This window comes from Pyrus communis, chromosome 17 (assembly GCF_963583255.1).
Source record: "Pyrus communis chromosome 17, drPyrComm1.1, whole genome shotgun sequence".
Taxonomy (NCBI): domain Eukaryota; kingdom Viridiplantae; phylum Streptophyta; class Magnoliopsida; order Rosales; family Rosaceae; genus Pyrus; species Pyrus communis.
Genome location: NC_084819.1, coordinates 15,049,201 through 15,071,435, shown reverse-complemented (window position 1 = coordinate 15,071,435; position 22,235 = coordinate 15,049,201). Strand labels below are relative to the sequence as shown.

At 37.9% G+C, this 22,235-nt stretch overlaps 3 protein-coding genes and 1 pseudogene across 3 annotated transcripts; 3 read left to right on the top strand and 1 right to left on the bottom strand.

Moving 5' to 3' along the window:
* The first annotated feature begins 4,341 nt into the window (after positions 1-4,341).
* LOC137723325 (protein ENDOPLASMIC RETICULUM-ARRESTED PEN3-like) lies at positions 4,342-8,000 on the top strand (annotated as a pseudogene).
* Positions 8,001-13,850: 5,850 nt separating this feature from the next.
* On the top strand, positions 13,851-17,193 carry LOC137722806 (26S proteasome non-ATPase regulatory subunit 7 homolog A). The gene is made up of 10 exons (XM_068461902.1): positions 13,851-14,346; positions 14,650-14,742; positions 14,836-14,917; positions 15,159-15,255; positions 15,392-15,467; positions 15,564-15,622; positions 15,810-15,932; positions 16,082-16,139; positions 16,232-16,317; positions 16,935-17,193. Exons 1-10 carry the CDS (start codon positions 14,160-14,162, stop codon positions 17,004-17,006), a joined length of 933 nt encoding a protein of 310 aa, XP_068318003.1. The 5' UTR covers positions 13,851-14,159; the 3' UTR covers positions 17,007-17,193.
* Positions 17,194-17,868: 675 nt separating this feature from the next.
* On the top strand, positions 17,869-20,621 carry LOC137723217 (uncharacterized). Its single transcript, XM_068462382.1, has 9 exons — positions 17,869-18,296; positions 18,397-18,446; positions 18,536-18,644; positions 18,760-18,820; positions 18,915-18,967; positions 19,162-19,254; positions 19,393-19,456; positions 19,851-19,958; positions 20,144-20,621. The coding sequence occupies exons 1-9, from the start codon at positions 18,126-18,128 to the stop codon at positions 20,383-20,385; spliced, it is 951 nt and encodes a 316-aa protein (XP_068318483.1). The 5' UTR covers positions 17,869-18,125; the 3' UTR covers positions 20,386-20,621.
* A 698-nt stretch (positions 20,622-21,319) lies between these two features.
* Positions 21,320-21,718, bottom strand: LOC137722074 (uncharacterized). The gene has a single exon (XM_068461060.1). The coding sequence runs from the start codon at positions 21,716-21,718 to the stop codon at positions 21,320-21,322; it is 399 nt and encodes a 132-aa protein (XP_068317161.1).
* Positions 21,719-22,235: the final 517 nt, after the last annotated feature.

Below are 22,235 nucleotides of genomic sequence, written 5' to 3'. Positions count from 1 at the left end.
AGATGACCAACTGAAGAAGTGTTCAGATTATTTCAAGCTTTAAATCTAGCCATTTTGGGCCGGTTCTAGAAGAGATTTGGGTTCAAAACATGACTCTGCAGATTTTGGGCGAATTTACCCAGTCAATTTAAGAATATGTTTCCTAATTTATTTTAATTTATTTGGTTTCCTAGTTTTATTCTAAGTCCTTTTCTATGAACGATTGGATTTTCTATGTATTATAAATAAGCCATTGTGGCCGGCCCTAGTTCTTCTTCTTCTATGCAATCTTTGGAAAGAGGATTTTGGTCAAAGCTTAGAGATTTCAAGACTTATACTTTCAAGGTGTTTTCATTCTTTTTCTATTTCAATAAAGATCCTTTTTATTTTAATTATGAATACACGTAACTAATCCTCTTTGCTAGGGGGGGGCGTGAGCCTTAAGCAAGAATATGTGGTCTCTTTTTAATTTGTTTATGATATTATGCATACAGGTTTTGAATTATTAATTACCGATTTAAACTATCTATTTGTCTTAGTGATTCGCGACCAATAGGATATTTAGAAAAGTAATTTGATGCAATTTTAGCGAATGGCGGCCCCTTAAATTGATTAAGGCTTCTTGTGGTTAATATGTGTAACTTCATTTAGGATGGACGCCACGTAAGGTTTCATAAAACTTAATGAGTCTGATATGTTCATATTCGATCTGGACACTGCGGACGGGTTGCATGTTTACGTTATATGTTGGAGGTTCCAAGTAGGACATACATTAGGAAAATCTAACCTTCAAAATATGCATGTGTAATTCATAAGTACTTGGAAGAACTACGTAAGATTGTTAAAGTGACGGCGGAACCCTATTGCTTTCTCACTTTGATTTTCAAAAATTGTCTCATTTTCCTTCTTTAATATGCAGATTTTTGTTAACCCTTTTAATTAAATTCATTTTTCTTAATTTAGGTCATTAAGTCACCTTTTTTCAATCTAAATAATTAGTTGAGATTTGGTTTCACATAAATTTATTTAAAATAATCCCTATGGAGAACCACCTTACTTGAGCCAACTATACTATTTTTCTTGCAAGCATTTTAGGTGTTTTCAACCTTTTTTGAGCAGGTGGTAAAAATCATATCCCATTCTAATTGGTTTATTCAAAAGTTTTGGGGCAATTTTCCAAACCATCATGTTTGGGTTTATTCTCAACTGATGGCAGGCCGCAGTATCCTGTATTTTGCCGTCGGCCGCCATGATTACTATTTTCAGCAACGTCAGTACGTAGGCAAGAAATCTTCTGCTCACTTTTGCTCTTTATAAGGAGAAGGCATACAACTATAACCTACCTAAAGTAAGAGAACTAAACCACTAGAGAATATAAGAAAACCTCAAAACTTATAGATAACTAAAAGATAAAAAAAATTTAGAACCTAAAGATGGTATATGGTGCCTCTTGGGCCTAGACTTTCTGAGTAAAAACAGAGAAATAACAAAATATTGAAAATATTTTAAAATCTTATATTATTTGGACTCGTGACCTTGTTCGGTTTAAAATGGAAGGTTACTGGCCTAAATCGAATACTTAGACTCAAGTCTACAATATTGAGACTTTATTGCCAAATTTACATCTTTCAATCTAATTTTCGATCCACTGTACCAACTGACCTACAACACACTTTTCCCTATTTTTTTGTGCCATGTATGGATATAGAGGTAGGGAAAAAGTGGACCCTTATGACAAGGGCCTGTGAATTACTACTGAAAATTGGACGGTAGCCACAAATTCACTATCAATATTAGTGGAGTATCCATGAATACTATACAACCGAGGCCACGAAAGAGGAAGCCACATAAATTATGGCCAACAAAGTATTAGACAAAACATTCGTGGAGATTTATGAATTTTTGGCTTATGACTCATTTGGAAAAATAGATGTAAGTCTATATTTGATGTGCTCGAATTCACCCCCCTATGTTGGTAATTATAATGTGGTGAATGCGGCTATGGAGTGATTTGTTGTAATTTGTCAATAACTTTATGTGACTAAACTTGGTAATAGTAAGTTTTGATATCTGTCAAATCACTGAAGACACCACTGGTCAACTATTTAATGAACGAATTATGTACTATATGATGACATGAGAATCATCTCGACATGAGAATCATCTCTGCTATCGGTGGTGGCACTGGACACTATATTGGTTTCAAGAGAACCTCTCTTCTTGCGCATAGTGTGTGTAAGCTCATATTAATAAGCGGGGGTGAGTGAGGTTCGATTTGATTCCATTTAAAACAAAAAATATAACCAAACCAACTTGCATTGAACGATTCGGTTTTGTTCAGTTTTGACCAATACCACCATTAAAACCGAACAAAACCAAACATTGTTAATCGGTTTGGTTCAGTTTTGTTCGGTCAGCTTAAGCCTATTCCCCCACATCTATAAAAAATGTCCTACGTTTCAAGAGTTTTAATTTTATACAACATATCTCACACATTCCAATTGGACAAAAGATTTATTTTTTTTTTAACATAAACATTTCCATCAAGTCAACTAGGACTAAGTTCCAATTATATTAAAGATGAAATCTCATGTTTGCAAATGGTTTATTAGTTACAAGCTCACGTACACCTAAAATACAAATGAATTTTTAATTGTTAATAGTCATTACAACTTCTAATATGTTAACATTTATAATATATGTATGGTTAGAATATCCAAATGACCTATAATATATTGACATGTGTAAAATAAATAAAATTACAACTAAAAGATATATGGTTGGTTCGGTTTGATTTTGGTCAGTTTTAAAAGTATCAAAACCAAACCAAACCAACATAAAATCGGTTCGATTCGGTTTTTAAATTGTTTGACTTTTTTCATGGTCAAAACCAAACCAAGTAAAACGATTTGGATTGGTCGGTTTGGACAATTCAGTTGGTTTGATGCTCACAAGCATCGAATGAATGTGGGAAGGTGGGAGTTTTTGGAAATAGTAATGTGAATGGCTCAGTAGTTTCTATAAGACCAACTTCAACTCTTGGATCCAAACCCAAATATTTATGTTCAATAAAAGACAAAAGTTAGTTATTTGAACAATGAATGTCACCTAATTCTCCATATCTAAATTCAGGACTTTGTTTTTGTGGTAAGAATTCTTTTTTTTTTTTTTTTAATTTTGAGTTATGTTATCTTAATTTAAATTTACGAATGTTTTAATCTAAAAAGTTTATATTCCCAAAAAAATTCCAAACCGAACAAATCACACCGACCAATCATTCAACCAACCAAACTTCAATGCACACACCAACCAAACTTTAATATACAAACCAATCAACCATACTTCAATACCCACACCAACCAAACTTCAGTAACACCAGTCAAAACTAATTAGACAATCACCAAACAACAATAGTTTTTCATTTGAGAAATTGCAACACAACATAAAGCTTCATCTTCTTTTTTCTTCCAATTTGAACATCTTGCAGTTTGTCCTAAAGACATCTTCAAAAGAATTGAAGGAGAAAGAAGTATATGAAAATTATATGAGGAAGAAATTGATTTTGTGTAGATGAATGAATAAATGAATGAGTATTTATAGAGTTTGGGATGATTTTTTTGAAGTGGATTTGTTTTAAAAAAATATATTTTATTATTTTGATCATTGGATTTAAATTTCAACAGTTGGATCTCTTTTTTTTTAGTGTTGGATTTGACAAAAACAAATATGCACTCTTAGATCAATATCAAAAGATTGCTAAAAAAATGAGTTTGATTCGTATCGTTGATAACCAACGGTCCAGAAATCGAAAGGCGTATTTAAGCCTAGGGTTATTGTTGGAAAGCTAGGGTCCTTGCCGTGAGGGGCTCAACTGTTGGCTAGTCAGTTTATATTCAAAAACCTTTTCTTTTTTTAAAATGGGACCCACTCAAGAATTAGGTAAGCCAAATTTGGATTTTGATTTGGGTCCAAACCCAAATGTTTTGGGTCTAGGTCTTAACCTTGGTTGACGTGTTTTGGGTTTAAACCTAAATATTTGAGTTTCGCTCTAACTCTAAGGGTAGGAGTTGGTCTAAAGTGATCTTAAAAGATTGGTTTTGGTTAAAAAGTGGGCCTATAATATGGGCTTGTACCAAAAACAATCAAATCCTCAATGCAGCCCAACCATAACTCGTGGGCGGAGCCCAAAAGTTTTACGACACAAACTCCAATTCAAAATGACAAAAAAGGGCTTTCTTTGGACTTTTGTAGGCAATCACACAAACCAACAATTGAGTAAATTCGTAAAACAAGAAGGGTATTAGTGTCAAGACAAGCATAAAACTTTTGGTCGCTTTGTCGATCGCTCCCGCTTCGCAGCTATCCAGAAAGTCCCCGTGAAGTTGAAGACTGTGAAAACACTTCAACCTCACGCGGCCTCGTAATGGATAACGGAAATTCCCAGACTGCCTTTGGGCCCCACACCGACGACCGCATCAAGCTTAACGTCGGCGGTAAGTACTTCGAAACGACGTTAAAAACGATCCAGGCAGGCGGACCCAACTCTCTCTTAGCCGCCTTATCGAACCGTTCCACCGACGACTCAAACCCGGTTTTCATAGATCGGGACCCGGAGATATTCTCCGTCATCCTCTTGCTTCTTCGATCGGACAGCCTCCCTTCCACAGCTCGCTGATTCTCTAAGCAGGAGCTCGCCGATGAAGCCCTCTACTACGGTATCGAGTCGCAGCTCAAGTTAGTGATGACGCCGCCTCCTTTTTCTGGAATTGACGCCTCAATTGTCACCACCGTCCAACTCGCCTCAGATGGCTGTCCTTCGGCGATCACCGCAGGCGACGACGGCTCCGTTTGGATAGCCCATGGCGACCAGATATCCAGCTACGATTGGAATCTCAGCCACGCCAGTACTATGCGTACGCATTTGGAGGACATAACCTCAATTTGCCGAGTGTATCCTGATATCGCCGTTGTAGGATCCGAATCCGGCGCAGGACTCCACTTGTACGATTTCTCAAGCGTGCGAAACCTCGGGTCGATTCACTGGACCGACCCGGGAGATCCCAGAATCTTCAAGGCGCGAGTCACCGCCATTGCCCACTCGCCGAGCTCTGTCTTCGCGTCGTTTGATTGCCCCCGCAAAGAGAATTGCATACTCGTGATACAAATCGACGCTCAAAATCGTATCCGAGCTGAGCTGGCAGCCGGGAAGCTCGGCGAAGAACCTGGCCGTCGGAAAGCTGAGGTGGCTTCCGGAGACGGGCTTGATCGTCAGGAGTTCCGTCACGTGCGGCGTCTTTGGGTACTCTGGTTATATCCGTTTGTGGGACCCGAGGTCGAATGAGGTGATTTGGGAGGCGAACGAACCAGGTTCAGGCCGGACCAGTCGCTTCGGGGACTCATTCGCCGACGTGAACGCCGACGTTGAAGAGTCGACTCTGTTCAAGTTGTGTTCAAAGTCCGGCGATTTGGCAGTGGCAGACTTGCGTAAATTAGGGGATGATCCGTGGGTATATTTGCAAGACAAGAACCCAAGCTTGAGGAACGCCGGCGGAGACGGGACGGGTGGCAGTACCAATAGCGTGGTTAGGTGTTACAGAAAGCAAGTGTTTGTGGGGAGGGAAGGTGGGTTGGAGGTTTAGTCGAGGGTGGCAGAAGCAGAAAGCAAGGTGGAAAGAGAAAATTGGGTTTGTGATGGGTGTTATAGGAGGAATTTTGTGGATAAAGAGGAGGATTCCGAGAGAGGGGTTATAAAGAAAATCGAAGGCGGCGGAGACAGGCTGTTTGTTATTCGGGAAGATGTTGAGGGTACTGAGGTGTGGGAAAGCTCTCATTCTTCCAGTGCGATTTCGGCGTTGTGACTCCAATGAAGGCTCTGTAATATCAAATGTGTTTACTATATTGCTACTTTTTCGCATTTTTGGCATGTTGGCATCGCAATACATTATCTCAGATTTCATTTGATTTCTTCGTTGTATGGATGAGTATTTCGGATATTGCATTTACCTGGTCCTCACCCGTAACCCTGGTAACCCTCCACATGATTCGGAGCTTTTGAATTGGTTAATTTCAGATGCTTCCATATTCATTGTGTAAGCACATTTATATTCCATCATTCTAATTCTAATCAACAATGCTGCTCTGTTTTCATTTGCTTGTTGGTATCATCGCTTCACCTTTGTCGTTGTTGGTATAATTGCAGTACAGACCAGCTATTGTGGACATGCATTGAATAACTTGTTTCCGTTTTGATGGTAAGTAAAGTTTGATTTGCTTCGTCTTGACCAACATTTTAGATTATTCTGTAAGGCTGATTACGCTTTTGCCATGCTATTTCCTTTGTAATGTAGCATTTGGGTGATGTTGAAGCTATTATGCCTCTTGACATCCAATGAGGATCGCTTAACAACTAGAATTAGTGATTGGTTTTTGGTTTGGTTTTTTCTATGCTCACTCTACGTAGCAGTTCTGTCTTCTGCTTTCTTACCTGCATGATATTGTTTGCGTATACGATGAAGATGTACTTAAAAGTGGTATGGAAGCTTAACTTCACACACGCTACTGCAGTCTTCAGTGTAGTTACACACTTATATAATGTTTTAATTGTGTTCTCTGTCCAATGTGTTCACAAGCCCAATCTGTATTGCAATTCTTTCCTTTTTTTTTTTTCGCTTTCTTGTTTGTCTTTAGTACAGAAAGTTCCCCTTAATGGCTCAGATACAAATTTGATACCGCTCGTAGGAACTACTAAGTTGCAATAATCCCCAATTAGGCACATGCTTGCAATACACACAGGAATAGAACTTTTATGGCGTCTTAGAATTATAATACTATCCGATATCATTTCTACTGGTTTCATTTGTCTTACTTGTCATTGTCTAATTTCATCATTCTTTTAGTTTCCTGTAATAATTACAAATTGAAGGAACTTGCCTCAAATTTGTGAAACTTCTCACACCTGAGGACCAAAAGTTTTGTCATGTAGGGTTTGGAATTTTTTTCTCAATGTCAATACCGCCAGTATCATTGCTAAAGCCACGACCATCTGCAGTGTAAAGGATCCTGATTGTGCATAGTTGACAAATAGAAAATTCTCTTCCACATGGTACAGACCGAAGCCATAGAATGCCAATTTTCAAGTGACAAACCTTTCTAATTCGCAGATGACAAAACCAATCTAGTTAGAGCCACAACACCTGCTTACTTGAAGTGTCGTCTATTAGGTTGGATGCCAGATAAATTATGGTGGCGGCAATCTTGTCTTCCATGGTCAATGATGCTTTGTTGCACGTGTAGCCTGTGCCTTCAAGGTTGCTAACAATTTTGTATGTACATGTAGCAGGGAAGCTTGCGAACAATTTTGTTTAGGGTATTTGTAGCCTGTGCCTTCAAGGTTTTTCCATAAGCGCGCCCGAAGTATGCTGTTCTTTTACGGAAAAATGATGATGACGATCTTCATTTGGAGCCTCTCACACATGGCCTCAACCTATATTACAAGCCGAAGCCCTAAAGCAACAATGAGAAGGCTAGATGGAGACTTACGCAGTCACTGAAGTAGAAGAAACTTCAGTCATCTTGCGCTCATCATCCGCATCATTTGGGGAGTTTATATTCTTCTAGAAATGATTTGTCTCTTCAGCATGCCACCATGTGTTATTGCTCCACAGCCAGATGCTCGAGAAGCTAGATGGTTACGAAAAAAGATGATCGGCAAGATCTGAGAGACTATTCTACGAGTGTGTTCTAAGTTAATTCCTCAACGAGCAGGTACACAATTTACTCACTGAGAAGAGGAACTTTGAGACGCTGGTGAGATTAGGAGGCAAGCTACAGAAACGCTGCAAACGGGGGTTGTTAGATGGTTATTATTGGACGTTGGCCGTGGTGAGACTTCATGGCACACACTTATAATTCTGAGATGGCTTATACGGACACTTTGAGGCGTTTTGTAACTCAGATATTTGACGTTGCCGTTACATTTAGTGTGTAAATGTGAATAAAGTCGTGAATCATTTAATGATACTGCACGATGCTTTTGCTGTTGCCTATCTTAATGGCTATTGTAATGTTTTCAATAAAACTTCGATCGAAGTATCATTTAGAAGTGTCTTTTTACTGTATTGCATAATAACCATAAAGTATAAGATTAAGATTAAATTAACAGTAAAATTAAATTTTATCAATAAACCACATCTAATAATCAAACCCTTAGCATCAGGCAATTTTTCTCCTACGTAGGGATATGGATTTTGAAGTTTTGGATCCTCAAACTAAGATATGAATCAATTTATGTAACTTTTTTAATTTTGTTTGATTTCAATTATTTTATGAGCCCAAGCAAAAATTCAGTCGATGTTTAAGAGCTTACTCCAGTTAATATCTCATTGTTGTGTGTTACAAGCGTTTACTTTAGGAATTTGGCTTCTTTCTTGTTGAATTTGTGGTAAGTCAGTACCATGAGTAAAAATCATGTTATTAAAAAATTAATTGGCAATTTTATTTGCACTTAAGAAATTTAACATCGTAAGAAATTTTATTAAAACAATTATCTACACTAAAGAAGTGCAACATATGAAGCTTATACTGTTATGCATGCAAAATAAGAATATCAATCTTATAAATCGTTTTAGATGAAAATTACAGAGTGAAAAGCCGATGAGAAATTTAGAGAGAGACAAAGAACTTAGATTTGTCACTTGAGGATTAAATAACAAATATAAATCAAACCTCCAATATTCGAAATCGAATCCAACAATATTCAAAACAACAACCTCAAATCTCTGAAATCGTAGAAATTCAAATTCGAAAACGAACTTAATAGTATCAAAAATTAGGGAATGCATGAATCAGAATCTAAATCATATTGATTTGGTTATTCTGCAAGATAAAAAGTTACAACAAGTTCAACAAGAAAGAAGCCAAATTCAACAAGTTAGTACGTAGCATGTGTAAAAATAAAGGTACATGTTGAATTAGATTTTTGAGAATAGTTTAATTAGTACATGGGTTTAAAGAGATATTGATAGTTTAATTAGTAAATGGGTTTAAGTAGTAAATGGGTTTATAAATAATATGGGTTTAGAGAGTAAGTTGAATGTAGAGAGGAGTCATATGAGTTCAAATAAAATTTTCCAAACAGAAATCTTCGTAGAATTAAATTTGTTAAAAGGATATAAGAAAATGATGTCAGACCTAACTTGACAATAAAAAAAAAAAAGGTGGATTGTACGTAATCAGCCAAAACTATAATTCATTAATTAAGATCAAGATGCGTTAAAGTAATTTAGTTACTTGACTTGGGTAGACCAACTAGGGAATTTTCTGAACACGGTCTTCTTTAAAACTTCTACCTTTTCGGTCTATCTTCTTAAAAACTATTGATCGACAATAATTCTCATGTGGAGGCTTCGTTTTTCTTTTGAATGCATGAACCTACTTTTAATATTAAAGTTCAAGGTCAATAAATTTCTATGTAATACTGAGATTTGTGACTATATAAACATTTAAATTCCTAAAAGCAGAAGGGGAGATCATATTGAAGAAGTTGAGTTTTTGTTTCCTAGAAATGTCGACATCGTCGGCACTTGAAGCGACGGTATCACCTAAGTTGAAAAGCATTGGTAAGTAGAAGAAAAGTGATATCCGCAGACCACTTTAATCCTCTGCACACCTTGTTTATGGCATTTGCATGAAGTTTTTTTTTTTTTTCATATGAAAAAATTAATTAATGTTCTGATAGTAACTTTGCCCTTCAATTGTAGTTGCGTTGTGGCCAAGTTTCCTCACCAAATCTCTATATATGTCCTACATATGCAGAGAATAATATCATTACTTTGAGTGTGACTTTTATGAAGTTTTCTCGTTTAAACTTTTTCTAAATTATTGAGAATCGTCATAGTTTCTGTGCTACATCGAAGAGGTCTTTTCTTTTGTTAAAAGAATATTGGATTTTACAAGTTGTATTTTCATTATATGAAAAAAAGTACAAGACCTAACCAATATATGTATGTCGAAGAGAATGAACAAGCCCTCTATCCCTCCTTGATTTATGCCTAAAAGCTAACAAACAAAAGTAAACAACTACAAGATACACATCCCTTGAATTAAGGGGATTGACAACAAGAGACATTATTGGTGACAACAATATACAAGAGGGCAGAAAACAGCCCACTCTACACGGTACATCAACCCATCCCCCTAAAACTAGGTTAACAACTTGTACGCTTCTTCTAACAACTTGTACACTTCTTCTAATTCTCCCCCTCAAGCTAGATCAAATGGGTCAATTGATCCAAGCTTCAACAAAAGGTGTTGAAAAACAATGGACGTCAATCCTTTTGTGAAATTATCTGCTACTTGATCATGACTGCGTGTGTAGTGAGTTTCAATCACCTTCGACTGAACTTGATTGTGAAAGTTAACCTCGATGTGTTTAGTCAAGGAATACCGGATTTGATACAATGTGCATCGTAGCCTAGTTATCACAGTGCAGAGACATAGGTTGGTGATGAGAAAACCCTAAGTTCAATAGAAGTTGTTTGAGCCAAATTAGTTCACACATGGTGGATGCCATAGCATGATATTCCGCCTCAGCACTGGAGCGTGCAACAACACTTTGTTTCTTGCTTTTCCAGGTAACTAGGTTGCCTCCTACAAAGGTATAGAAACCTGTGGTAAACTTGCGATTGAGAGAATTGCCCGCCCAGTCAACATCTGTATAACCTGAAATGCAAGTGTGACCATTGTTATGCATAATAATTCATTTACCAACAGAACCCTTGAGATAATGAAGCAAACGATGAACAATTTTCAAATGATCCATGGTTGGAAAGTGCACAAACTGGCTAATAAGACTGACAGCATGTGATATATCAGGACAAGTGATAGTCAGATAAATGAGTTTGCCAACCATCCTTTGATATTAACTTAAGTTTGGAATGACATCACCGTGAGTTTGCAGCTTCAAGTTGCTATCCAAGGGAGTGCGAGCAGGCTTGCAATCTGTCATATTTTCTTCGTGGAAAAGATCAATAACATACTTGCGTTGGTTGAGAAAGAAGCCTTTTGTGAAAGTGTGCCATCTCAATTCCCAGAAAATATTTAAGAGTGCCAAGATCTTTGATTGCAAACTTATTGTTAAGATACTGTTTAAAAGCATTGATCTCTAACATATTATCACATGTCACAATTAGGTCGTCAACATAAATTAGCACAATGAGTTTACCCACTAAGCTAGAAAGAACAAATAGAGAGGAATCCACAATGCTTTGATGAAAACCAACTCTTTCTAGAACATGACTTAGCTTGGCATACCATGCACGTAGACTTTGTTTGAGGCCATAAATGGATTTATGAAATTTGCACACCATTTCAGGGTTATTTGATTGAGGATGACCTGAGGGAAGCTTCATGTAAACCTCTTCTTCAAGTTCACCATGCAGAGAAGCATTTTTAACATCCATTTGAAAAAGAGGCCATGCATTGTTGATTACAACAGACAACAAAACCCTAACAGTGTTCATTTTTGCCACGGAAGCGAATGTCTCCTTATAATTGACCTGATAGGTTTGTGTAAATCCTCGAGCAACCAAGCGAGCCTTATGTCTTTCAACCATGCCATCTGAGTGAAACTTGGTTTTGTACACCCATAGTCCATGTGTTATTTTCATGAAGAGTTTGAAGCTCTTCTGCCATGACAGTTCTCCATTCACTATGAAGATTAGCTTTTTAAAAACTTTGTGGTTCACGGGTTTCATTAATAGCACTTAAGAACGCAGCAAAACATGGTGAGACTTTGCTATATAATCAATAACATCAGTCAAAGGATACCTGGTGGTGTATGTCACATAGTCATGTAACTTGGAGGGAAGTTTCCTCTCATGAGCAGGATTGTGACGAAATGGAGAAAAATGGACTGCAAGCAACTGAGTAAGATCATTGTTGGAAGTAGAGACTTCCTCTTCAGGATTAGTCTCTAAGGGAGGAGAGACTTCCTCTTCAGGATGTGTCACGGAGTAGAGGTTGCCAGCATCCAGTTCATGCTCACTAGAACTGCATGTTATATCTTTTTCATTTGGATATGGAGTTGGAAATAAATCCAGTAAATGATCTCCCTGTCTAGAATAATCCAATGGCCGTAAGAAGTAAGGAACATTTCTTCAAATTTAACATCCCTTGAAACAAACATTTTTCTAGTTATTGGATTGTAACACTTGTAACCTTTTTGGGTGGATGAATAACCTAGAAAGACACATTTGGCAGCCCTTGGATCTAGTTTGTCACAGTTTTGTGCTTGAATTTGAACAAAGCATGTACACCCAAAGACTCTCAAATGTGATAAATTGATCTTTCTGTCTTTCAAGACTTCATAAGGTGATTTAAAATTCAACACCTTACTAGGTAATCTATTGATGAGATATGTTGCAGTGAGAACTCCCAAGGACCAAAATTTCTTTGGCACATTCATGTGAGACATAAGAGCTTTAGTCTTCTCAAGCAAATCTCTATTCTTCGTCTCGACTACCCCATTTTGTTGGGGTGTTCCAACACAACTCGTTTGGTGTAGTATACCATGCATGTTCAGATATTGTGACATGTTATGGGACATATATTCAGTGCCATTATCTGATCGTAAAACATGAATTTTTGAAGCAAATTGTGTGGTCACAAGTCTATGAAAATCTTAAAAAAAATTCATCACTTCATTTTTAAATTTCAAAAGGTACAACCAAGTGATCCTTGTGAAATCATCCACCAAAGTTACAAAGTATTTGTATCCATCAAAAGACTCTAGAATTGGTCCCCACACATCGGAATGCACGATTTCAAAAGGATTACTAGCCCTAGACAATAAGGAATTAAATGGTAATCTAGTAAACTTAGAGAAGTGACACACGTCACAAGAACTTGTAATTTTGCACAAGTTAGGGAACAAAGTGGATAGGACTTTTTCAGAAGGATGTGCTAGTCGTTGATGCCAAAGTTGTTTTTTCTTGAGATAAGCTTGAAGTGGCTTGAAAAACCTGGGGAACTTGGGTATGCTTGGAAAGATAGTAGAGACCATTTAAGAAAAATCTTTCACCAATCGTCTTCTTGGTGACTAAATCCTAAAAAATCACATTTTTTTTAGGAAAAATGGCAAGACAATTTAATGAGTTTGTGATCTTGCCAACAGATAAAAGTTGAAAAGGGAATGAAGGAACATAAAGAGCCTCAGACTCAACATCACTTGATATCAAAAGTGTTTTTCCTTTTCCTACAACCATAGCACCCTTGCCATTAGCAACTGACACTTGAGATGGAGATGAAAGTTTTTCAAAGTTATGCAAGTTTGTAGACTTGTTAGTGATATGATTAGTGGCTCCTAAATCTATAATCCAATAATCATGCACAATACCTACTTTGAGTGCAGTTGAGAAAGAATGTAAGATACCTGAGATATCTTGTTGTATCACACCTTCATTCTCAGCCAGAAAGCCAGCAAATTGTCCTAGTAAGGCAGTTTGATTGTTGTCACATTGATTCGTTGGTCCTTCACTGTCTCCATGACCTTGTTTCTTGTGAATGAATGCAACAAATTCATTGATTGGAGTGATTGGATTAGAGGTGAACTTTAGTGCTCCCACGAAAGAAGTGGTGGCAACATGATTTGCCTTGTAAGAGGAGTTGTTACGCCCTTAAAAGAACCTTCGTTGTTGTCCGTAGGGAACTTTGGCCTTAGCTCTGGATGAAGAATCCATCAATGATCTCTTGAATGCCCACCAACATCACAATGGCTACATTTCAAACCAAATCTTCAAGGGAGGCATTTAGTTCACATGTGTACTACTTAGTCCTATTAAACTTAGTCAGTGCTCGGAACCAAATACAAACTAATAATTCTAGCTAAACCAGTCTAATCCAGTGAATGTGAGTATTTTTTTAATAATAAAATAAATAAAAAGTTTGGTACACGGCGCCAACGTATCGAACTGTCCCTGTGCTACCCAGACTCCCTGAGTCCTTTTGGTCAATGCATCGGACGGCATCTGAACCCCGTGTAGCCTGAAATCCCAGTAGCTTTATCATCTCTCTCCTTTTCTTTTGTTTTTTCTCGGGGTTTTTCTTCTATTCGAAGGGTTTTAGAAATTTGGACACGGGAAAAACCCGAATTTCACCATCAGAGCACAGATCGAAGCTTCGAGATGGACGTCATCAAAACGCAGCAAGTTTCGGCGAGACTGATCGAGAAGGTGATAGTTCACCCGCTCGTTCTCCTCAGCATCGTAGACAACTACAACCGAGTCGCCAAGGACACTCGTAAGCGAGTCGTCGGCGTTCTGCTCGGAAGCACCTACAAAGGCGTCGTCGACGTCTCCAACAGCTACGCAGGTCTGGTTATCTCAATTCCCCTCGATTGATTTCACCGCATTATTTCAATTTTACGCCCCTTTCCCCTAATTTGCTTCGTCGTTAGGTTTAGATCCGGAAATTTGTTGGATTCATTGGGGATTTTAGGGTTTTGTTAAATTGAAATTGGCAGTAATTTCGTGATTGTTATTGGGTATTTTTAGGGGGTATGAGTGATTTAATTGGGGGTTAGGGTTTGCGCAATTGGGGCCAATTTGGATTAGGGTTTGGGTTTGTTTTACCGTAATTGAAGATTGAGCTCGAAATTGTTACTTTGATGTTCAGTGCCTTTCGAAGAAGATGAGAAAGACCCTAGCATTTGGTTTCTTGACCATAACTACCATGAAGCAATGTTCTCCATGTTCAAGAGGATCAATGGTAACTTTTTGTCAGCTTTTGTGTAAATATGGATGCTTGCTCTTTTTTTCCGGTAGTTGTTAGTAATCTGTGTATGTGTCTGTTAAATTGCAGCCAAGGAGCACGTCGTAGGTTGGTATAGCACCGGGCCAAAACTTAAAGAGAATGATCTGGATATTCACAGTTTATTCCACAAGTAAGATCATTTAAATTATTATATGCATGCATTTAGCGCCATTGTGCATTTTCCCCCGTATATGCTTTTATTCCTCTGTAGTTACTACTGTCCTGATTATTCGTTGCATGGCCATCATGGCTTGTCGTATAGTGAATGAATGTTATATGATACATATACTCTTCTCAAGCTTGGAATACATGATTGTCTTGCTTAACTGTTATTAATTTATTTATAAACTTTAGTTCTTTATGGTTTGTAGTTATGTCCCAAATCCAGTCCTGGTCATTATTGATGTTCAGCCTAAGGAGTTGGGAATACCCACCAAAGCCTACTATGATGTCGAAGAAGTTAAAGAGGTAACCATGGCTTTACATCTTATTTGGTTAACATCCCTGATTAGATGTCGAGGAACATAGTTGTTACGACACTTCCATCAAGCGGTTCCACATAGCCTCCAATGCAACTAATGTAAAAGCTTGCTAATGTTTACAGAATGCAACTCAAAAAAGCCAGAAGATTTTTGTTCATGTGCCCTCTGAAATTGCTGCTCATGAGGTTGAAGAAATCGGTATGTCATAGGATTAAGGATACACAAGCTGATTTTTTTCCCTTTAGTGTTAAAATCCTAATCTACTGTTTGTACTGTTCTGTTATTTATCAACAGGAGTGGAACACTTACTAAGAGATGTAAAGGATACAACCATCAGCACACTTGCAAATGAGGTTTTTCAATTTAAATTTTCTTCTTTTGTTTGAGGCATCTTGTTGTCTTCTTTTTGTTAAGAAAAACAAACACGACAAAGCTCAATTTGACATTAAACTACAGATTTTTTTTTTTTTTTTTTAGTATTGACTCATAAATGTTTAAATTCATCTACAAGGGATTACACTTACCTATTTTTATTTATAGGTTACTGGAAAACTTACTGCTCTAAAGGGTTTGGATGCACGGTTACGAGAAATACGCAGTTACCTAGATCTTGTCATTGATGAGAAGCTTCCACTTAATCATGAGATACTATACCATTTGCAGGTACACTTTTCAATGATAAGTTACCTCTCTGTCTCATTATTTCTACCTTGTTCTGTTTAAAGTTCTACCTGCATACTCAGTTTATTTACTTTTTATTTCTTTATTTATTATAAGTTAGTCACATTGAGATTTTTTGTTTTGACTTTCAGGACGTGTTCAATCTACTTCCAAATCTCAATGTGGCAGATTTAGTTAAGGGATTTTCAGGTATACAAGCAAAAATATCTAGCATGTGAGTTCAGTAATTTAGATAGCTCTAAATTTAGGACTTCTGATGTATATTTCCCTTTTGTATGCAGTAAAAACAAATGACATGATGTTGGTTATATATCTTTCTTCTCTCATCCGAAGCGTCATCGCCCTCCACAACTTGATCAACAACAAGGTAACCAATGCTCTTCTAACTTCTTCCCATCCAACAGGAAGCATACAGCCACACCACACACATGGTGAATTTTCTTATAGGTTTTAGGACCCCCTAATACCTCCCTCTTATTTTAGCTATCCCTGAGCTGAACTGAAGAAACACCTTATAGGAGCTCACCACCACTGTTAAGGTTTTTTTTTCCCCTGGAATACAAGTTTCTGTAAATGAACAAGAAAAAGAGTGAATGTTCAGCCCGTTGCAAGGATTTCATTTCATTTGACTTGTTCCAAAAGATATGAATCTATTCTTCTAAAAAAACGAAAATAGTAAACAGCAAATCGATTAGTCTTGTTCACGTCCCTACCTCTCCCAGTTGGTAAGACATTTTGAGTTGGGGATGAACGTGTTCTCTCCTTTTGTGCCTCTTAACAGATGAAAATGTGATCATGTGAATATGCTACTTTAGATTGGAAATTGAAAAGGATATGCTATTAAATATGTCTACTTTAATGATGCTGTGCTCAACATTACATCTCTTTATTCATAAGAATTTAGAGTATGGTACTTTAGAACGGATTCAGTTGAATTTAAATTGTGGCATAGATTTTTATGATTTTTCCAAATCTGTTTTCCAGATGCTGAACAAAGAACATGAGAAAGCTGAGGATGCAAAGCCGGCAACTGTCCCGTCCGTCGCTGGAAGCTGAAAACCATGATTTGCTGGTGATTGGGGTTTCAACCGTTGTGACAGTGCCCTAACTTTGGTTGTGGATCCATTTCGATCTGCTATTTTTGAGGTTCTTTATTGAAAATTTTGTATTCTCAGATTGACAGGATTTGCAGGTTGAGATATCTCTGTCATTGATTTGTTATACGACGTCGGTAACAGTTTAATCATCTAGTAGCATATGCTTAATTACACTGTACGAGTGGACTCTCGATGCAATTCTCCGATGGACAACCATACCCTTCCCAAATAAGTGTGCCATTTCATGATTGAAGATCAAACTGTGTGAGTGCCATGCATGCTTTTCAAGAAACTGCATGTATGGTTGTACACCTTAATGGAAATAATCGGATTGTAGAAAACGTTGCTTCCTTTGAAACCTATGTTAGGAATAACTCCTTTGGGTAGAACGATTAGAACTAATGATCGACGGTGACATTCCACCATGGTGTTTTTAATCCACGTGTTGTAACATAAGTGGATAATCATATTATCGCATGGTGATATTTGATTCATGCGTTATGACACAAATTGACAACAGAATTAATACTAATGCAACAATCATACCGAATACTAAATTTTCGAGTTAACATTTGCCCTAGACTAAAGTTAACCCTAGTGCCTCCTAATTCAATTTTCTTTCTATTTGGCGGGGGGAAGCTCTTGTAAAAGTTTATGTGGCAAATTTTTCAAAGAATTGATTCAAATGATCTTTTCAAATTCCAGTTGTTAAAATGATCAGTTTTTTAGTACGTAGTCAATTTCCGAATACTATGTGCTCAATTCTAATTGCTTGTGTCGTGAGAGTTGATTTCTGATCATTTTCGTCAATTTACAAAATGAAATGTCTGCAACAAAGAAACTACACGTCGTTCAGTTGATAATCCTCGAAACGAAAAGGCAGCGTTATTTGTCCACATCATCATTTACCAAAAACCACGGTGGCGGCATAGCCACTTAGCCCTGCCGCCGCTAGTAAAACAAAAAAAGTTGAAAACGAGCCAGAGGAGGGTTTAGGGTTTTCCGGCACCGCGGTCCGCTGGAGCACAACCCATCTCTGAACTTTCCCGCTCCACCGGTTCTGTGAAAGCAGAGAAAGATGGGTAAAGCTTCAAGGGATAAGAGGGATATTTACTACCGGAAAGCAAAGGAAGAAGGATGGCGTGCACGCAGCGCCTTCAAGCTCCTCCAGATCGACGAGGAGTTCAATATTTTCGACGGCGTCAAGCGCGTCGTCGATCTCTGTGCCGCCCCTGGTAGCTGGAGTCAGGTAACAAACGATTCATAAATCGATGTTGATAGTGTCCTTACTGTGATTTCGCTGAAAACCCAATTCAAAGTTCCTAATTTTGATACGTAACTTGGTGTAGGTTTTGAGTAGGAAATTGTATCTCCCAGCAAAGAGTTCATCTGATTCGAAGTAAGTTTTCATATAATTTTCAGCTGCTAGTAGTATTACTGTTGTTCTAACAAACAAAGATCCTAACTTGATCCTTCCGGTTTTTTGAGGGATGGCGATGTGCCTCTTATCGTAGCTATTGATTTGCAGCCCATGGCTCCAATTGAAGGTGTGATTCAAGTGCAGGGTGATATAACTAATGCCCGAACTGCCGAAGTGGTAACAATCAGCTACATTTCTACTTTCCCTTATCTGCATATTGTTTGTCATCATGATATGGTGATGTGTGTTGTAATCCGGTTTTTCTTTATCGGAATTTTTGCAACCATTTTAGGTCATCAGACATTTCGACGGCTGCAAAGCTGACCTGGTTGTGTGTGATGGTGCTCCAGACGGTACGCAGCATTTTTGGTTTCATCGTCCTCCGCATTGTTACTGCTCTTGTTTATAGTTACTATTTGCTTAAGCTGTACTTTATCCAATTTGCAGTTACTGGCCTTCATGACATGGATGAATTTGTTCAGTCCCAGTTGATACTAGCAGTAAGTGCCCTCGAAGATTTTCCAAGGCAATTTTCCATCTTAAGTTTGCATGATAATTACTTGTTGTAGAAGGCTGTGGATCATCGTTTGTTGTCCATGCTAGTTAGTCTACATTGCATTCAATCTTCCTAACCCATGCATAGACTGTTGAGCTTTGCATTGTATTGATATCGCCGGGTGGATCTTCCTTGCAGGGTTTAACCATTGTGACTCATGTACTGAAAGAAGGTGGTAAGTTTATAGCAAAGATATTCCGTGGGAAAGATACAAGTCTTCTGTACTGTCAGGTATTTTAAAGCTCTGAAATTTGGGGTCCTAAAAACTTGTTACAATTATATATTTCTGCTGTTTTTTCTTCTGTTTGGCATCAAGAACCATGATTTCATTAAATGAATGTCCTTGTTGTTTTGCTCATTTTGTTGCAGCTGAAATTATTTTTCCCTGTTGTGACTTTTGCAAAGCCGAAAAGCAGCCGCAACTCCAGCATAGGTAACAAATTGGACTGCTTATTCTCTTCAAGTATTTATATATTTTCGGCTTGTAAAATATTGAATGTATGTGATTCTAAGTAGCATGTTGGATCATAGGTCTTATGTTATGGTTTATCATGTAACCATTTGAGTACCAAAATTCAGGAGCAGTGGATTGTGGATTGTGTGAAAAAAATTGGGTTCTTTCTGGTTACGTATATAAGTTGGAATTCAGATATAATTCTGGTCTAGATCTAAGTTTCACATGAAATGGAGCAGAATGATCTTCGTCTTGTGATATTATATCTGAATTAGCGTCCCTTCTAGCCTTCTGAACATATTAACAATATGACATGGAGGTATGCCTCTGTTGTGTAAAACTAATACTGGAATTATCCTATTATGTTATACAGAGGCATTTGCAGTTTGTGAGAATTACTCCCCTCCTGATGGGTTCAACCCTAAGGATCTGCATCGCCTGCTAGAAAAAGTGGGAAGCCCCTCCGGAGCAGATGATCTAGGTATATATACATGGAGACTCTTTTGTTCACAAAAATGACATTATTCATAGCCATTCTTGCAATTCTTCAGTTATGGGTAATGGATTTGTACAGTCACAGTTCAAAATCAAATGAAGAGCACAGCTTCGCTGTGTCTTTTGGGACATTGATACGGCAGTAATTAATGTCATCGTGTCTTTTGGCAGATTGCAGTAGCGGGTGGTTGGAAGGGCCAAATAAGGTGTACATTCCATTTTTAGCATGCGGTGACCTCGGTGGGTATGACTCTGACCGCTCCTATCCGCTGCCTAAAGACGCCCAGGGAACTTACCAGAGTTTGGATCCCGTACAGCCCCCAATCGCCCCTCCCTATAAGAGAGCTCTGGAAATGAAGAAAGCTTCTTGCCAGGGCATTACAGAGCTTGAGAAGCTTTCGTTGGAATCTTGAACGCGTTTTGTTATTGTTTATCATTTATACACAGGATCAAGCAACATTAGCAATCCTAATATCTATCGTATAATTTAACTGATAGATGGGTTTATGCCCCGATTTTTGGAGAATTATCGATCCTTCTTTGTTGTAAAAGCGCGTAATGTCTCAAGATATTTGATTAATCTTGAATTAACCATTGATCTTCCTGAGTAAATGAGCAGCTTTGTTGGGTCAAAAAGATTGAGATAAAGTTGATGTGAATAAGTGGGATATTCGTTGAGTTGGAAACATTGTGGTCCAATCCTGATAGCAACTTCTGAATTCTGATGGGGTAAAAAGAGGCACGGGACTCTAAAGTCTAGACCCACAGCCCATGCTGATTCTTCAAAATTTATCAGTATCCACGAGTTGGTAGCTTTGCATCATGTTTGGTACTTGTAAAATATTCGATAGGTACTTCTTTGAACTTGAAGAACAAGCACAATAATTACTAATTCGAACACAGAACTTCGGGTGTAGACTAAAAAGCTTTCGCCGGCTGGAGTTGCAAGTTTTTAACTTCTTGAGTTACACACTTGCTAATTACTGATTCGAACACAATACTTTGGATGTAGATTAAGTGCTCTTACCCACTTTCAAGTTTCAACTTGAAGAACAAGCATAGTAAATACTGTAGTGAACACAAGACTTCGGATACAGGAGTAAAACGCTCATAACTAGTTGACTTACGAGCTCTTGCATACACAGGAATTAGAAAGTATCAGTGATTGCTCAAAATTAAAACAACTTGGTAAAAAAGTAAAAATCCACACAAGATGATGTGATTCGCACTCATTATGTATCTTTCTACATGTTACAGATAAATTTGGCATGCAACAACCAAAACCTTTTTATTTCTTCCCTTTTTATGAACACTAATAATTCCACAAATCTCTAATTAACAATAATTTCAAGCAACTGAGTTTGTCCTTTGCAAAGAAGCAGCAGAATTCAAGAACTCGATGCAATCCTCCAAAGCTTCAACTCGATGAGATTCGATAGGGTCGGATACAGACCTTGACCTTGTCAGGTGGTTGGACGATGACAACTTCCGAGACGTCCGCTTGCTTGCTGACAGAATACACACTGCTCTAGCCACCTTCGCTCTGAGGGTTCGTAGCAGTTTGATGGGCGTGGAAAGAACTTGTGTACTTTTGTGCAACCTTGAAGTCCAAATTCCGGTCACCCTGCTCCCACTTCCACCTACTCTGGTGCCGCCGCCGCCGCCGCCAGCCTGTTTCAGGTACAGAATTGGCGTTTCATTCACATCAGGACTGAAACTCACCCTCGTACTAGCTCTCCTTGACATTTTAGAGAGAGAGAGAGAGAGAGAGAGAGAGGGTTATGATATGAACAAAAAATAGCACCAGATTGTGGAGCAGAGGAGGGTAGTTGGGTTTGTTTTGAGGTATTTATGGTGGGATTGGATTCGATTTGGGAAAAGAGAGAAAAGGAAACGGGAGGATTGGATTGGATACAAAATGGAAAAGAAAAAGAGAGGATTGGATTGGACTAAAAATTGAGAAATGGTTTGTGTTTGCGTTAAAAGCAAAATGCTGGTTTGACTACGAAGACCCAGCAATTACAAGCGTTTGGTTCACGCACTCACTCACTCACTCCACTGGGTTCGTATTTATATACTTGCATGAGCCATGCACACGGTGTGAGTGATGTAATAAGATGGTAAATTAATAGATCATTATTAAATCCACATTCTATGGAGGCCGGCCATGAACTGGATCAAATGGTAACTATATTTTACATAAGGTTTTTAAATCGTATCGATTTATGCTTTTAGATTGTTTGCCGTCTGATCTTTTTAAATT

Excerpts from the sequence above, each read along its gene's own strand:
- LOC137722806 (XM_068461902.1), top strand. The coding sequence starts at position 14,160 with ATGGACGTCATCAAAACGCAGCAAGTTTCGGCGAGACTGATCGAGAAG. Across the intron at positions 15,468-15,563 it reads TCATGAGGTTGAAGAAATCG|GAGTGGAACACTTACTAAGA; the intron begins GTATGTCATAGG and ends ATTTATCAACAG. Across the intron at positions 15,933-16,081 it reads AGATACTATACCATTTGCAG|GACGTGTTCAATCTACTTCC; the intron begins GTACACTTTTCA and ends TTTGACTTTCAG.
- LOC137723217 (XM_068462382.1), top strand. The coding sequence starts at position 18,126 with ATGGGTAAAGCTTCAAGGGATAAGAGGGATATTTACTACCGGAAAGCA. Across the intron at positions 18,447-18,535 it reads AAGAGTTCATCTGATTCGAA|GGATGGCGATGTGCCTCTTA; the intron begins GTAAGTTTTCAT and ends CGGTTTTTTGAG. Across the intron at positions 18,821-18,914 it reads GTGTGATGGTGCTCCAGACG|TTACTGGCCTTCATGACATG; the intron begins GTACGCAGCATT and ends TCCAATTTGCAG.
- LOC137722074 (XM_068461060.1), bottom strand. The coding sequence starts at position 21,718 with ATGTCAAGGAGAGCTAGTACGAGGGTGAGTTTCAGTCCTGATGTGAAT.